The sequence below is a fragment of the Mustela erminea genome, chromosome 1 (genome assembly GCF_009829155.1).
Source record: "Mustela erminea isolate mMusErm1 chromosome 1, mMusErm1.Pri, whole genome shotgun sequence".
Classification (NCBI taxonomy): domain Eukaryota; kingdom Metazoa; phylum Chordata; class Mammalia; order Carnivora; family Mustelidae; genus Mustela; species Mustela erminea.
Genome location: NC_045614.1, coordinates 207,083,014 through 207,100,318, shown reverse-complemented (window position 1 = coordinate 207,100,318; position 17,305 = coordinate 207,083,014). Strand labels below are relative to the sequence as shown.

General features: G+C 47.7%; 1 protein-coding gene across 12 annotated transcripts in view; it reads left to right on the top strand.

Moving 5' to 3' along the window:
* The window catches only part of TIAM1 (TIAM Rac1 associated GEF 1), a 383,887-nt gene extending 368,004 nt beyond the window's left edge, over positions 1–15,883 (top strand). For 5 of the 12 annotated variants that reach the window (XM_032353699.1, XM_032353696.1, XM_032353688.1 and 2 more), the window contains 5 exons: positions 4,358–4,416; positions 4,989–5,091; positions 7,191–7,278; positions 9,602–9,774; positions 13,334–15,883. In XM_032353699.1, the coding sequence (XP_032209590.1) occupies positions 4,358–4,416; positions 4,989–5,091; positions 7,191–7,278; positions 9,602–9,774; positions 13,334–13,803 (893 nt within the window). In that variant the 3' untranslated portion in view covers positions 13,804–15,883. Of the gene's footprint in view, positions 1–1,808; positions 1,883–2,395; positions 2,883–4,357; positions 4,417–4,988; positions 5,092–7,190; positions 7,279–9,601; positions 9,775–11,744 lie in introns of those variants that run through there. The other 7 variants (XM_032353687.1, XM_032353692.1, XM_032353686.1 and 4 more) reach the window with 5 other exon arrangements.
* Positions 15,884–17,305: the final 1,422 nt, after the last annotated feature.

The following is a 17,305-nucleotide window of genomic DNA, read 5'->3' as shown; positions in this document are numbered from 1 at the left end:
TTGGGTATGGAGCCTGCTTAAGATTTTCTCCCTCTCTCTCTGCCCCTCCCTGCTTGCTCTCTCTCTCTCTCAAAAACAAAATAATAATAATAATAACAACATCAACAGGGTTGGTAGGGGGTAGCACAGAGATGGAAGCCGGGCTTACTTTGCAAAATAAGAACATTTCTTTCTCAAGACCCAGTTTATTAACGTTAACTTCATTTCAGTTATCTGAATCGGTCTCCTGCCCCGGCCACTAGCGTGTCCAAAATAGTGAATGAAAACTTCCAGGTCCATATGGCCAGTGTGACCACCCCGTCCCATAGGAGGGAGGGAATGGCCTTGCCGAGCCTGCCTCGCGAATCACCATGTAGGCAGGGAAAGGTTTTGTTGTTGTCCTCGCTGCTCAGAATCTTTTTAAAATAATGGGTTAATAATAATGTTATTAATAATAATTAATAATAATAAGCCAAGGAAAACTTGTGTGAGACATGAAGACAACACTGCCTAGTTCTGAGAGATCTGAGCTCTTCCTGGTCTCTCTGATTCCGCTGTGTAGGTGATATTGGGATTCAGGCGGTCGGTTCGCAGCTGGTTTGTTGGGGCAACACTGGGGCGCCGTGATCACTCGTGAGCTGCTTCTCAATTGCGTGACTCCTTCAAGCCAAAGCAGAGATGCTTGTGGATGATTTATTTTTTAATAAACTAGCTAGGCATTTTGAGACAGAAAACTATGGGAATTGCGTGTGTAAAATTCTTCTATGGGACCTGGTTCTGTTTTACATCGTGTCTTCTGAGAAGACTCTTTGGTAGGCACTCGATATAAAGGAAATCTAGTATTTTCCATTCTCTTACCTTACCTTGTGTTTCTAGGGGAAAGGGATGGTTGCTTATTGCTTCTTTAATGGAACACATTTTTATTTTCTTTCCCCCACGATGTGAACGGAGTATCCCCAAATGGAACATCCTTGTGGTGTTAAAATCAGAGCGTTGGAAATCAAGACTGTCGAACTTCCCGTTAGCTCACCCAAGGCTTCGCTGAAAAGCTTAGTGACGTTCCTAACAGTTCCAAAGAGCCGCTAGAGTTGCTGATGCCATTTCCTTTAAAATAACAAAGATGGGTAGACGTGTGCAGGGAAAGTGCGTGACCAGATAGGATATACAAGAAAGGATTGGGATAAGGTAACATGTTGGTCGTTTTTGATGGGCTGCTTTCAGTGGGGCTAGGGATAGATTTGTCACCCCGCCCCCGCCACACATTACCAGTTGTGTCTCTTATATTGTCATTTCTTCTTGGAAGGGCTGGGAGCTTTCAGATGCTTCTTGGTAGGTGGCTTCTGGGAAGTAGGATTCCGAAGTAAATGACCCAAACCATCTATCTTCTGGTTTCTGATTCTGGGTTACTGAAGAATGGTTCCAGAGTTCCACACTGGAATTTTTCGTGACTGTCTCCTGAATTGACAACATTTCTTGTGGTTAGAAATAAACAGATTTAGGGGTGCCTGGGTGGCTTATACAGCCTTTGGCTCAGGTCATGATCCTGGGGTCCTGGGATCGAGCCCCACATCGGGTTCCCTCCTCAGCGGGAAGCCTGCTTCTCCCTCTCCCCCTGTTTGTGCTCTCTCTCAAATAAATACATAAAATCTTTTTTTTTCTTTTTAAAGAAATAAAAAGATTTAAAAGAAGAAAAAATTTGGAAGAAAGGAGGGGTCGACCAACTTTCTCTGTGAAAGCCACGTAGTAAATACTTTCAGTTTCAAGGGCCACGAGGCCATGTGCAGTCAGAGACAGACAACATATAACCAAGTGGACTTCTGTGTTCACAGGCTGTTCCCAATGGGCCGCGGGCCCCAGTCTGCCAACCAGTGGTACAAAGAGTTCCGGAAATGCTGGTTTTGAGGTTTGGGGTTTTACTTGGCTGCTTGCTGCCTAGGCTTTGATAGAGAACAGTGCGTGTTAAACTCTGCGTCACTCTGTTCCCTGCCCCACGGGCTGCTTCCTGGGGTTGGGAGGGTGGGCTGGCTCCCCAGATGGGAGCCCCCAACCCCTGTGCTGGGTGTGAATGGAAGCCGCAGCCCCCAGGCCCTGATCGGTGGTCACACTGCCAGTGGGTCCCACGGGCGCCACAGTTAGCGAGGTGAATGCTCCCGAGGCTCTAGGAGAAGCGGGAAGGATTCAAGCCAGGGTTGTGAATAAGGGCAGATCGTCCTCACCATGATGAGATGAAATTCTTCGTGGGTTCCCAGTCCATAAAGGTGCCACGTTGGGCCGTTATGGTGGCATGAACAGAGCCTTGGAAACGCCCTTTGAAATCTGGAGTTGTTGTTGTAAGGGAAGCAGATTACCATGGAACCGGCAGCTTTGGGGTTAAAACGTGGTTGTCTCTTGTTTTGATTTAAATCTCTAATCTCAGGAAACAGTGCAGCTTTCTTCTGCAACTGAAATCGATGTATTACGCTCCTAGCACCTTGATATTTGCTTCCAGGACAGCTCATCTGAACTGAATGTTGATCATCATCTCAAAAAAGAAAAAGAGTTTGTCTAGGCTTCCGCCTTTTGGGGTATTAGATGATCACCTTCGGGGTGTGGAGGGAGCACTGGGGTGGGCAGGGGTGCTAGAGTTTTGACTGAGGTCCTGTCTATGACATCAGGACAACACTTGCAGTCAGTTGTGTGAGAATAGCCCCAGGGGGCCAGACAGAGCTTAAGGAGGAGGTGGTTGTAACCCCAGCTGAGGACCACAGTGGCCCTACCACTGTGATCCAAGATGGCTGAGGTCAAGATCAACTGAGGCAGGCTGGCCACCTTTTTGGAACCATGGCGGCCACCCCCATTAAGCTGTGGTCCCAGGGATGTGGTGGGTCTTCTGAGACTCAGGTCACTGGACACCCTCTCCCAGGGAGAGTTCCCTCAGTTTTGGTTTTTTTTTTTTTTTTTAAAGATTTTATTTATTTATTTGACATAGAGAGATCACAGTAGGCAGAGAGGCAGGCAGAGAGAGAGAGGAGGAAGCAGGCTCCCTGCTGAGCAGAGAGCCCGATGCGGGACTCGATCCCAGGACCCTGAGATCATGACCTGAGCCGAAGGCAGCGGCTTAACCCACTGAGCCACCCAGGCGCCCCGAGAGTTCCCTCAGTTTTAAAGGACATGTTGTCCTGGCCACAGTGAGTTCTGGAGGCTTCCTGGTGAGCACACAGGACCTCTTCAGGCTTAGCCTCTGTGCAGAGTTGGTGCAGCCTCCTTGGCCAGTGGGAAATTGGGAGACGGCGCCTCTCAGTTCATCCTCTGGGATTCTTAAGGGGGCCCAGATACGGGGAGCGTGAAGGGCCAGGGTCGATCCAGACTCAGTGGCTAGAGTTGGTTTCTTCACACCTTCAGGTTCTTTTCTGCAGGGGAGGTGAGGAGGCTGACCAATCCTAAAGCAGATGGAAAATGAACCAGACACTTCGGGTTGGTCTCCAGAGGGCCTGGGAGCCTGCCCCACCCTATCCCAAGGAAGAATTTGCTGAACATTTATTCCCTTTGTAGTTCTGGGTCTGGTACACCAGGCGTGCCCCCTCCAGCTGCCATGGGACTGATGGGGCTCCGGCTCTGCCTTGGGCCGGGGCGTGAAGGGGGTTGGAGTCCCTGCCACCCAGGGCCTAGGATGGGCTCGCTCTGCTTCTAGTCCTCTGGGCGCCGCTTCTTCCTCCCCTGGAGCAGGGGTCAGAGTCACCGAGTGGTCACCGTGCTTAGCATTGTTCAAGGAATTCTATGGACTGTGCCTAACTATTGTGTCTCCCCCGTCCCCCAAACACTGGGAGAGTAAACCGACCTACTCCCTCTTTCTAAATGGCTTCCTGTGATTCAGTCTGTTTGGAGGAAGGGCACATGCATTCTGCTCCATAAGCCGATTTTTATTTCTTCGGGTCGGAAAGATGAATTCTGTCTCCCAAACTCTGAGCACTCTGTGCGTGTGTGTGTGTGGTAGCAGCTTGTTTGGCGTGCGTCTACGTCACCGTAGACAACATCATTGTCCTTGATGCCTGCCTGGTTTCCTCTAGCCGCTGACCTAGCACGTCTCTGTGAACTTGTGTATTGCTGGCATTTTTAAACTTGAGATGACACCATAGTTAAACAGCGTTTAATCTGAAAGTTTCCAGTGGGGTGGGAGGGTTTTTTCCATTTATTTGGGCTTTCTGTGTTTTTACGGAACCTGGAAAGTGCTGTCTCAGTAGGCTTGGTGAACGGTTGGAAGGTGGGGTCGGCGTGGGCTCGGCTCACTGCCTTCTCCCGAGCTGTAGTGTCGGTAACCCCACATTAGCGGGGTTCAGGGGAAAGCCCCACACATGACGTGCTGTAACCGCCTGTGTCTTTTTTTTTTTTTTTTCCGCAGTCTTCAAAACTGCTGTGGTCCTTGTATATAAAGATGGCTCCAAACAGAAGAAGAAACTTGTAAGAATCTTACTTCCCCCTTGGATCGAAAGGATTTCCTTTTCTATCCGCGTCTCAGTTCTGCTTGCATAGTGATCATCCTACGCCTTTGCCAGACACCAGCCTCTGAGATTTTTTTGCCTTTTTTTTTTTTTTTAAACTTTTTAAACACATTTGAAGTGTTGCTACGGACTGGAGGAAATTGCCCATCCTGCCTTCTGTCTGGCAGACTCACACTGAAAGCATGAAAGCGAATCGATATCAGGCCTGCCAAGACCAGAACCTTCCTGACACTTGTTTGCTTTATCCATTCTCCTTCCGGGGGTCCCTCTTCTCCTTCCCATGTCTCTCTTTTACCTGGATCTGCTCAGCGAACTAATTTGCAGACCCCGTGCCTGCTTATCTAAATACTGCCTCTTGCTTTCTGCTGGATGAACCAAAGTGCCATAGGGCTGAGGTTCCACCCCACCCCCCCACCCCGGCCAAGCGTGGGGGTTCCAGTCTCACTGATCTGGGGCGGGGGTGGGGGGACCCAGTCCAGTCCGGGCCAGAACAGATGGTTCTCAGGCACCTCGTTCCTTCTCCTCCTGCAGGTAGGATCTCACAGGCTTTCAATTTATGAGGACTGGGACCCCTTCCGATTTCGGCACATGATCCCCACCGAAGCTCTGCAGGTTCGAGCTTTGGCGAGCGCAGGTAAACCCCGCAATGCGCGTGTCCGACGTGTGTGTGAATTGTTGGTCTGAACCCACGCTCTTGGTCGAACCACCCTACCATTGTTTTCCCTCCTATATTCAACTCTCTTTCCCCCCAGCCTCTCCCCTGCCTCTTGTTTACCCAGCCACTTACTAGCTATTTAAATGAATGAATGACCCGAGTAAGTGGATGTGATGTCTCCGATACCGTTCCAAGGAATTCTAGTCATTCTGTTGTATACATTAATAACTACATCAACCGATGTCGGGGTGGCAGTGAGTCTCGTATTGCTGGAGAGAATCCTGGAGAGCATGAGCAAAGTCCTTGTAAAATAAATCACTTGCTTTTTTAACCAGGAGACCGGAAAAGGCCACCAAAAGCACGAAAAAGCCATTAAATAAGTATTTGTGTGTGTGTGTGTATGTGTGTGTGAAGCATTACAAATCTTTGTGTTAGTCTGGAGGCCTTTGAAATGTCAGGCCTTTTCCTGCGATCCAAATAGCCATAAAGCAAGCTGTCGGACCGCAAGAATATACTTATTACTATAAATTAGATGATGCCTTAAGCTCAAGACCCATGAACGCCAGCAGGGTACCGACCAAGAGAAGGAATATTTTTGTGACTCGGTGGCCCCATTCAGGGCATAATTAAAGGCCATTGTGGGGAGGAGCTGTCAGCAGTCGCTTGCTCTCCTGAGCACACTCTGGAGGGAGCACCTTGGGGGTCAGATGGAAACTCTCAGACCAGCAGCCATCTGGTTGGCCAGAGAGGCCGTGGAAGGGACCGCCACACATACACAGTAGATGCTATTTCTGTATCCTCTCCGGCATCCGATGTGTCCACTGTGTGGCTCATCTTTCTACGTGTCACCTCACCGTAGACAACTTCAGATGCAAAATGCGCTTCGGACAAACGTATTCAGGATGATCGTTCGCCTGAGGAAGGTTTCTTCCTGACCGTCCAGTGCGGAGATTTGCCCTGGCGCATTTTTACATAGCTATTTGATTTTCAAGACCCTGGACCTATTTTGCAATCTTGGGCTGCAGATTACCTAGTTCGTGTTTCCCGGTGCCTGGTTTATAGGATGGGAAGCGTACGTTTATAGCAAACGGCAGGCTTCTCAGCCAGAGATTTTCCCTGCATGGAGGACTAAATACACACAGAATTTAAATTCTGACAAGAAAGCCATCTTTGTGATATGCCATTCCATTCTCACTCTGCTTTTCATTCAAATCAGGCTTAAAACAATCAAGATAAAAGCTTGTTTTAACAGAGTTATAAAGACCAGCCAACATGTTTCTCGTTATGAGATACATTCCAGTAGATCTGAGAAGTCAGAACGTGCAATTGCTTGATTTTTTTTATCTTCATTTGGGAAGACCGGTAGAAATTTTGGCAGATGAGCCCTGATTGGGATGAAACAGTGTGGGCACAGTGAGGGTTTGTGGCCGGGGCTCTGACCACGGGGAGGGCCGAGACCTCCCCATGTGTGGTCTCGATGTTTGTAGTGATTGTTTCTTTCACAAACACTCTATTCAGGACCTAAAAGAATACGGTACTGCTGCATTGTAAGCGCAGAGATGAAAGCCAGCTGTTCTTCCCTTCTCAGCGTCCCGTTTTTGCTTCCCTCAGAATGGGTACTTTGGGGGTGTCGAGAAAGCAAAACCCCATTTGTTTGCAGGACCTGCTTGTCCAGGGCACTAGGCCTGGTGGCTCACAGGGAGGGCTCCCGCCAGGGACACGCGGACCCGCCTCTCTAACGCTGGCCCGATCTAATCTGCCTTACGACTACTCACTCAGCTGAAATCGTTCAGCCAAACAGGCTGTGCATTGAAAGGGAGCGGTTCTTGCAAGAGTGTGATGGGCTGATGGCCCTTTCAGACCGCCGAGCTGGAGATTTCAGCACCTGGAGATTTTCCTTCACATTAAGCTTTTCACTTTTTCTCTTTAAGATGACAAGGAGGGTAGCAAAGTACCTTTGGCTTTCCAAGGCTCTACACTCTTGACTCTCACACTGAGGCTTAGAAAATGCTTTTGTAAAAATGCAAATAAATCTCTTTGAGACATGCCCTAATTCATCCTTACTCTGATTTGTCTAGATGCAGAAGCAAACGCTGTGTGTGAAATTGTCCATGTAAAATCTGAATCTGAAGGCAGGCCGGAGAGGGTCTTCCATCTCTGCTGCAGGTGAGCCTGGGGCCAGGACGGGCTGACCTCGCTGCCCAGACGGGAGGGGTGTGATGGCTCGATGTTCCTACCCCGCTCCGCGGTCTGTACGTCCCCCTGTGCGTCCCTAGATGCCGCGTGCTTTTTCTTGTACATTTCAGAAATGCGATAACACTTAAATAACACTAACATTAAATAACACTAATTAGGGGCTCCTGGGTGGCTCCCTCAGTTAGGCATCTATCTGCCTTAGGCTTGGGACATGATCGCAGAGTCCTGGGATGGAGCCCCGCGTCCGTCTTCCTACTCAGTGCTTCCTCTCTGCCTCCCCCTCTCCCTACTCATGCTCTCTCTCTCTCTCTCTCTCTCAAATAAATAAATATTCAAAAATAAATAACACCACCTGGACACGTTAAACTGATTTTATCAGAACATAGGCAGTAACCTCATTGACTTCATATCCTTCTAGAAGGAAGGAGGCATTTTCTTGTGCGTGCGATGTTCGGATGAGGGCTCTTTGCCCATAGTTACATTGGATGAGGCTGTCTTGTACTATTTTGTTTCGGTGCTGAGGTGTGTTTATACTGTAGCATCTCTGAGATGAGGCAGATGGAGAACGAGCAGGGACGAGACGAGAGGGTGTGGGGTGTGCAGGTGCTACCTGGGTCCTGGTCACGCCAAGAAATTTCGGATGGGCGTTTGCCACAAGCTGCTCAGTGTGACCTCCCGATCTCAGGAGGAAGCTGAGCTTGGAATATGGGCTTCTACTGATGACTTCTTTTCCTTTCCTTTCCCCCACCCCCGGTCCTTCTCTCTCCTCCTCCCCCTCCATGAGAATTTGAGAATTTTTTTCAAATGCAGCAAGTTCTCTCTCCCTCCCTCTGTCTCTCTCTCGTGTTTTTTTTTGTTTTGTTTTGTTTTGTTTTGTTTTGTTTTGCCTAACAGTGTCAAAATGAATGGTCCCGATGGCCAGTGTCTGGTGTATTTGGCTTGTCATACGATCTACACTCAGGCTTTAAGCTGATCACGGGTACTCAGTGATTTACTCAGTACCTCCCCAGGACCCCACACCTCGGGTAGTAATATGCTGTAATTTCCCTACAGGGAAATCTGACAGAGTTGGAGCACCTGGGTGGCTCAGTCGGTTAAGCATCTGTCTTTGGCTCACGTCATGATCTTGGGGTCCTAGGATCGAGTCCCGCGTTGAGCTCCTTGCTCATCGGGGTGTCTGCTTCTCCCTCTGCTTATGCATGCGCTCTCTCTCACACACACAAATAAATAAATAAACTCTTTTAAAAATTAAAAAAAAAAGGAAATCTGATAGAATCAGTGTTGTTGGGCTTATTAGCAATATGTTTTCATGTTACTACTACCGTCATAAGAAGGCCCATGAACCAAGTATGAACCGTGCTAAGCCCCTTTATGCGTTATGCGTTACTTCATTTAACCTTGGCTTGGGGGAGCCAAGGCTCACGGAGGGGCCTTGGCCTAAAATATTAGAGCAAATGAACTCCGAGTTCAAACTCCGGGAGATCTGACTCCAGAGCCTCTGTTTCGTGTATCTGCATCACCTGTCTGTGTCAGTGACACATCAATGAAGAGCAGAATGAGGGAAGCTGCTGGGACTAGAACTGACACTTTTTTCACATGGTCCACATGTGGTTTGAGCACCATCTTTACCATTGGTGATTTGGTTGGTAAGGTCCGGGGGATCCACTGGGCCTGCTCCTAGAGAAGCCACGTTCGTCATTGATAAGGAATACCAGGGAGTGCTTACCTGGGGTGAAGATACCGAGAACTTCATGAGAAAAATGACTCTCACCCCGGAAGTACTTTTTTATTGTGGGAATTAGGACTTGGGAAGGTTGTTCGATTCTCTGCAGTGTCGCTTTAATACGGACTTGGTGAAGTATGTCACGGGATATTTCGCAGAAGGACAACTTAAGAGGGAGCTACAGGTGTTAGTTGGGACATCAGATTTGGGTCCTCGGCAGAGCTGAGAATCCTGTGGTTCAGTTGTCTGCAAAAGCATTTTAGGAAAAAAGGCTTTGCCATAAGTGTCAAGGGCAGAATCTGGCAATGTCCGGGAGCGGGACCCGTCTGCTCATGCATGGGCTGTCTACCCCACATTGGCTGCAGGAGATGAATCAAGAAGCGTGACCGGAAGGAAGTCCTTGTTCTCTATCACCAGTGAAGAAAAAAGCATAGAAACGAGTTGTGGCCTCATTCTCTATGACCTTTGGCCATCAAGGATGTTTGTTGGGCTGCACCGGAAGGTATCAGAAGTTCCCCGTGTGTTCAGGACTTTGCCCCTAACACGTGTCCATCTTCTTTCTCCTTACAGCTCTCCAGAGAGCCGGAAAGACTTCCTGAAGGCTGTGCATTCAATCCTGCGCGATAAGCACAGAAGACAGCTCCTCAAAACCGAAAGCCTTCCCTCATCGCAGCAATACGTCCCTTTCGGAGGAAAAAGATTGTGTGCGCTCAAAGGGGCCAGGCCGGCCATGAGCCGGGCAGGTACTGTGGGGATTCCGACGTTCAAGATCCCCGTCACCCCCGCTCCACTGTAGAACTCCAGAGAGCTTGACGTTTTCGTCGAGCAAGAATTAGACGTGGCCTTGAGGGGGCTAATGTTGGAGTACAGCCCTTCCCTGGTGTGAGGTTCCTTGCCCGTGCCTCCTTCCCAGCAGCTCCCTGGGTTTTCTGCCCTTCATTCATGCCTCTTCCCTCCCTCCAGCTTCCCTCTGCCACCCTCCTCCTCTTGGCTGGGGGCTCCTCTCTCATTCGACACACCAGGAAGTGAGCGCATTCTCTTCCTGGAGGGCCTCTCTCAGCCTGCTTGCGGAATGGGAGTCGCTGCTTTGCATGGCAGCCATCTTTGTTTAGCCGAAGGCAGTGTGTCATGTCTCCGCAAGGTCGTGGCCCACCATTCTGAGAACATGGTGGCCTCGTAGTCTGGAAACACGGCATTGCCTGTTCTCAGGAAGGATTCCATGGTTGGTAGACCAGATGACACGTCAGATTTTTACCCTGACCTTAGGCCAGCTACCCAATTTTCAGCTTCATTGTTAGTTTGGGGAAGGCTTGAGCTGCTACTAGTAAAGAGGAATGTAGAGTTTAAATGGTCCCAGAGTATATAGTCTCTAAGGACTGGAACTGTCACGGTGGAGCGGGAAGGAAGGAAGACCCAAATTCCTTCTAGAAACAGCAGTAAAATATATCTAGGAAGAAAGATGTTTTCATAACCTAGATGTATTAATGACATCAAGATATTAATACTTTTATCACTCGTTTCTTAAGAGGCACCCCCCATTTTTCAGGGATGCCAATAAAAGAGGCTTCCTTTGCAATTGCCAAGAAGATTCTGACCTTTCCGCCTATCCTCAGTTGTGTTGAAGGGTCATGGATAGAACTGTGAATGGTTGGAGGTTTTTGTAGACATAGCCTATATAGCTTGACAAGGGATATTACGTTCTTTAAGCACTTAAACTGAACTAATGTTGGGGCTTAGTTATCTTGGACCTGTTCTCCAATCAGTTGATAAATGTTTACTGAAAACCTAGTGCAGTGAATACCCAGCGTTCTGTTGGGTTCTCCAAGGTACCTGAAGCCTCGCATACCTCTGTATCCATAGTTTCTCATGGAGGCCTCATGTTAAGAAAGCTTCGCGGATCCCTTTATAAGCTCAAAACAGAGCATTTCTCCTTAGAATTGTCCCACCTAATCCTTTTACTTGCCCGGGGATGCTTAAATTAGGATTGAGAATACATGTCCCAATCTTAGGAAACCTGCCTGTCACTGGCCAGGTTTCGATTGTTACTCAAGGGACTTAAATTCAGAGCTGCATTTGCTTCGAAACTAAAGCCATTTTAGTCTGTAGGACCCTCAGAAGTTTTCCTGCTGACACCCCTTTGGAAAGAAACCCAAACCACACCTTACTCCATCATGAAAACCAAGAGAAACCCCCCATGTCAGCCTGTTGGCTTTGGCTGATTGGAAGATTTTCCGCACGATGGCTCATTTTTGGCTGAGGAAAGTCTCTGCTATTCTGCTTTTGAAACTCCTCATTACCAGCGGGTTTTTTACGTTAGATGATTTAAAGATGGTGTGTGAGTGGGTCAGCTAGCACTAGCCTGTCAGTTTTAACAGTGCACTGGAGATACTCAGACCAGAGATGGTCTCCCTGAACCCCAGAAGGCTGGCCGGGTTATTAAGTATCCTTTTAATAAGGGATAAATACTCAGGCTTCATTATGCGTAGTTACGAATACCCATGAAAAGCCCGATATCCTAACACAGGATTCAGTCCTGAAGTACCACATGTTTGCCAATCACCCAATTAAAATTTCTTTTGTTCCAACATTTTCTTATAAAAAATTTCAGATATACCAGCTGAGAGAATCATACACACAGAGAACCTACCATCTCTTCTGTAATGGATATTTTTCTGTATGTTCCTTACGTATCTACCCATCTGTCATCCATCAGCTCCTGTTTTTGACATAGTCCAAAAATACAGACATCAACTCATTTCACCCCTAAACACTTCAGCATGAGGATCACGGGCGGATGTTTCCAAGGGCCCAGTTTTGCATTGGGGTAATTCCAATACAGTGATGGGAGAGAGCCAGTCTCCACTCTGGGGGTTTTGGGATAGAACTGACCGGAACGTCTGCTTCTTCCCAGTAGAGTAGACACAGTGGTTCTTTTTTTTTTTTTTTTTCCTTTGTTCCATTTTTTCTGGAGACCTTTTTTCAGTTCCCTTCCTTGATCAAGAGGGGTGTGCACTTGTTCCGAATTTTATGATGGTAGAGCACCCCGGAACCATGATGACACCTCAGGGGTCCGAGGCGGAGGACGGCTGGAGTGGGAGCCCACGCGCGGACCTGGCACCTGCTGGGTCTCATAGTCCCTGGGCGCACTCCTGTCACTGAAGCAGTTTAATGCTTTTCAGGGCTTAGGTTTCAGGAATGCTCCTCCTCCTTGGTGTCCAGGCTCTCCCCCTCCATTGGAAACCCCACATTGCATTGCACCTTCTCGGCTGCCTTCTCACACAGCCGCCATTTGACTAGTGAGGGAGAAGCAGCAGCCTTGCCCGTGTGTGTGTGTGTGTGTGTGTGTGTGTGTGCACGCGCACGCGTGTGTGTGTGTGTGTGTGTGTGTGTGGTGGGAATGTTCATTTGTCTGACTGGGTGGTGTCTTATGTGTTTGGAATAATTCTGGCTTCCTAGAAGGCAGGAGGGTGAAGGAATGAATTCAGAGATTTTTTTCTTAATTTGTAGTCACTTCGTGCAGCACTCTGAGGCTCGGTGGCGTGCGTGTCCTCTGTTATGCACTTCTCAGGCCATCCAGGCACCGATATTTTAATTGCTTTGTAGGAGAGAAATCGGTGAGACACAGAATGCGGTCCAGGGGAACTAGAGCTCCCATCTGCGTAGCTTCACCGTGAACGTGGAGCTTTGGCAGAGAGAGGGCAGGGCGGTCGCTGGAGACTAGCTGTCGTGCCCGTAGCTAACTTCCCGTCCTCCAGAAATGGTACATCTGGTTTTCCAGAAAGCAGTATAGCTTCTGCCCCCCTTGACACATCATGGTGTTGTCTACAAAGACAGTGGAACTCTAGAAGCATTGTCCACCCTTACCAAAGAGCCATCCCAGCGAAGTGGCCCTGGGACGGCCCCTGGGGGTCCCCAGAGCACCCTGCCGTGCGACATCGTCAGGGTTGAGGGCACTAACCAATCCCAAGGTCGGCGGTCTCCTCGGGGGCAGCACAGGATAGAGAAATAGATTGTTGCAGAGGGAGGTAAAGACCCTTTTCCCCGTAACCAACACCCCTCCCCATGTCCCCCGTCCCTCACTCTGCCCTTTGGCCAGTTGCCGTGCCATCCTCCAAGTCCAGACACGCGTGTGAAGTAAAGACTAAGACTAAGACTGATGAAATCTGGACTTGAAGTCCTGAACGACATCAAGGCTCTAAATGAATCCCATGTAGTTGTTCCTTTGTTTTCTTTGCTGTCTGCATTTCCTCGCAGGTAAAGCATGTGGGGGTTTTATTTTTATATTTTTGTGTGTGTGTGCAGTGTCTGCCCCAAGCAAGTCTCTTGGGAGAAGGAGGCGGCGACTGGCTCGAAACAGGTTTACCATTGACTCTGACGCCATCTCGGCCAGCAGCCCGGAGAAAGAGTCCCAGCAGCCCCCCGGTGGCGGGGACACTGACCGGTGGGTCGAGGAACAGTTTGATCTTGCTCAGTACGAGGAGCAGGATGACATCAAGGAGACAGACATCCTCAGTGACGATGACGAGTTCTGCGAGTCCGTGAAGGGCACCGCAGTGGACACAGACCTCCGGGAGCAGCTTCAGGCTGCTTCCATCAGTCAGCGGGAGAGAGGCCGGAGAGCCCTGGATAGTCACGCGTCCCGCATGACGCAGCTCAAGAAGCAAGCCGCCCTCTCGGGCATCAATGGAGGCCTGGAGAGCCCGGGCGAGGAAGTCATTTGGGTTAGGCGCGAAGACTTTGCCCCATCCAAGAAACTGAACACTGAGATCTGACTGTCCCTTTCCCCCTAGAGAGTGTGTGTAGATACCGCCCCCTCTCCCCGCCCCGCCTCCACTCTGCCCCCCATCCTGTCCCCGCGAGGAGGAGAATGTTCCCTTAGGTCGCACTCTTGCACACATGGCCTTGGCGGCTGACTCTTGTTCCGAAGCCACGTAGCCACCCAACGTCGTCATGTCTAGGGACATCAGAAAGAATTGCTCAGAATCCCCAAATAAGCTTGAGTCCTATCTTCTGTATATTACTAAGGGCTTTTATTTATTCTCAACTAATCAGGGCCAGAAGAATTAAAAAATTAAAAAAAAAAAAAAAGATTCTACAGCACTGGAAATCAAATGACCCCCCTCCAGGAGTTTAAAGTATGTACACAGATTAGTCGAAGAGATAGCACACAAAAATAAAATAAATAAAATTTAAAAAAACGAATAATAATAAAAGTCACTCTATCTGAAATCAGACCAGGAGCCATCTCTTAGTTGGGGAAACCACCTTCAAACACAAAAACGCCACAGAGCAACTGTACAGCTTCACAGTGTTCTTACTCCTTTTCCCTCTTCGATGTCTGAGAATATCTGTGTATTTTAAGAATGTGTGAGGAGACGGTGGAGATGTATGTTTTGATGAGCTGTTGTTTTTTCTTTCTTCTTTTTTTATTTCTCTCTTCTGTTTTGATCTATGGCTGGTCTGACTCGATGTCCATGTTGGAAGTTCTAGTTTTGCATAGAGTTGTAAAGACGCCAAACTCTTTGAGAAGAGATCCAAATTTATCACTTGAAAAAAAAAAAACACTATTTTTTGTATTTTACCTGAGGTGCAGAGGCACAAACAGATGAGAATTTTACAGTGTTAGTGTAACTGAGTCTTTAAAAAAAAAATGAGGATTTTACCTTTTACAGAGAGAATGAGGCATGGTGATTTATATTTATATACGAAAGGCCAACGAGATGCTTAGGAGAAATTTTTTTTTCCAAGAAGAATATTTCTTTTTTTTTTTTTCTTTCTTCTTCTTTTTTTTTTTTTTTTTTAATGTTTGAATCTCTATCTGAAATGGGAGCTTGGCTGGGTTAAACATGACACCCGGATGGGCGTGTGTGTGTCTGTTGCACATGGCGGGGGAGGGGAGACTCCTTCTCAAGGGGTTGCCATGGTGATCATTGGTTTTCCCATTAAAGTTGCATCTTCATCCATAGATTACCTATCCCTTCCCTGACAGTCCATACCAAACCTCTTAACAAAACAGCCTCTTCAGAACCTTCCTTTGTCTTTCCTACTTTCTACATGCCAACGAAACAGGGTAAACATGCTAAAAATCTCACATTCTAAACAGATTTCCAAATAGGAAGAACAAAAACAAGTTAAAGCACTTTCGATTTTTTTTTTTTTTGAACGGTTTATAGCTTTTTTTTTTTTTTTCTTCCCATTTCACAATGTCCACTTCCTAAGAAGGGTTTAAATAATATGAAAACTTTCTTTTTGGGGAAAATATCTATTTGGTGTTTGACACATCAGTAGGTACTTTAAAGACCTGAATTTTATAGTAGCTTTAGGAATTATATTTTATAAAAATCAGTTATGACTTTATATTTCCAGACAATAGAGAGTTCAGAACATCACGCTTCTATGCCCCTGCTTGCTTTACCCGCTCTCCTACCTGATATCCCTCCCCTTTTTGGGTTTCCAGGGCTTTGAGCTTGATCTTTTGAAAGTTTTATTCTATTAAATTTTTGCTATATCTTCTGATTTTCTTAAAAAGCTTTAGAATGATTTCTATACCCTTTGTACCATGCATTGTTCCATACCTCCAGTTCGATGGTGTCCGGATGGAAAACTGAAGCGAAGACTTCTGATAAGTCACACTTAACTAATCCCAGTGCAACACTTCCGTCTGAAAAATGCTGGAAAGTCTGGTGCTTGGAGAGGGTGCCATTGTCTCTTGTACATAAGGTCACGACGTGTCTATGTCAAAAGTTCTTATATATTTCTTTTATAAGCTGAAAGAAGGTCTATTTTTATGTTTTTAGGTCTACGAATGGAACGTTGTAAATGCCTGTCAAACAATAAAAATACTGAAAAGTATCTGGACAGTCCTGTGCCTTTTTGGACGGGAGGATGGATATGGACCATTGGCGGGAAGGAGTTCTGTGAGAGGAAATTCTTGGGAATGCCTGTTTTGTTTTCTTTCCTTTCTCTAGATAATCATGAGCATCAAGGAAAAGCTGACTTGGTAGAGCGTAAAGATTTTTTTATTTTTTTTCCAAATTGAGGTATAATTGACCTGTACTATTATGTTAGTTTCAGGAGGACAACATAATGATCCGCTGTTTGTATATAGTGCACAAGGGCCCCCACAGGCGTCCTCTGAACATCTGTCCCCACACAGAGCTCTAGAGTTTTTTTTTCTTGTGATGAGAACCTTCAGAATCCACTCTCCCTGCTGCTTTCCAGTATGTTACGATGTTTTCACTGCAGTCTCCATGGTGTGAATGACTTCCCCAGGACTTTTCAGTTTGTAACTGGAAATTGGTAGCTTTTGACCCCCGATGGCCCCTTCTGTCCCATCTCTGGCAACCACCAGCCTGTTCTCTGCGTCCAGGAGCTTGGTGTTTGTTGGTTTGGGTTTGGGGAGTTGTTTGTCGATTCTCCATATAAGTGAGGTCCTATGGCATTTATCCCTTTTTGTCTGTAGAGCTTGAAGTTTTTTGTTTTTGTTTGTTTGTTTGTTTTAAGATTTTATTTATTTGTGAGAGAGAGCAGAAGGCGGGGAAGGGTGGGAGAAAGGGGCAGAGGGAGAAGGAGAAGCAGAGTGCCCGGTGCAGGACTGGATCCCAGGACCCTGGGATCATGATCTGAGCAAAGGCAGACACTCAACTGACTGAGCCCCCAGGTACCCTGAGCTTGAAGTTTTAACAACAACAACAACAACAACAAAAAGTCAGCATCTTGGTCCCTTTTCTTTTTCTTTTTTTTTTAAGATTTATTTACTTATTTTTAGAGAGAAAGAGTGAGCAAGGGGAGGGGCAGAGGGAGAAGGAGAGAGCGCAACTTGACCTGACTCCCTGCTGAGTGCTTAGCCCAACAGGGGGCTCAATCCCACAACCCAGAGATCATGACTTGAGCCAGAATCAAGGGTCAGAGACTCAGCCGACTGAGCCACCCAGACGCCCCAGGATCTTGGTCTACTGATTTGAAGACTAGGAAGTGGCACATACACATATGTCTATATCCACACTGATCACTTTCCCAGTGCCCTGTGCCATCGCCCCCTTCCCCCCCCCCCCCCCGCCGAGGGACAGGCTGAGAGGTGCCTGAGGAAGTATGGGGGGGGGGGCGGAGGGCAGAGCTGGGACTGGCCTGGTTGGGGGAGCTCTTGAGCCCATGGTCTGGCACCCCATTTTGTCACTGGGGGTCTGCTGTCCGGGTCTTCACGGAATCAACAAACGTAAATGCGGTCTTGGGCTTTCCCTTCCCTTTCAGGGTCTTGATCTCTCAGTCCCTTAT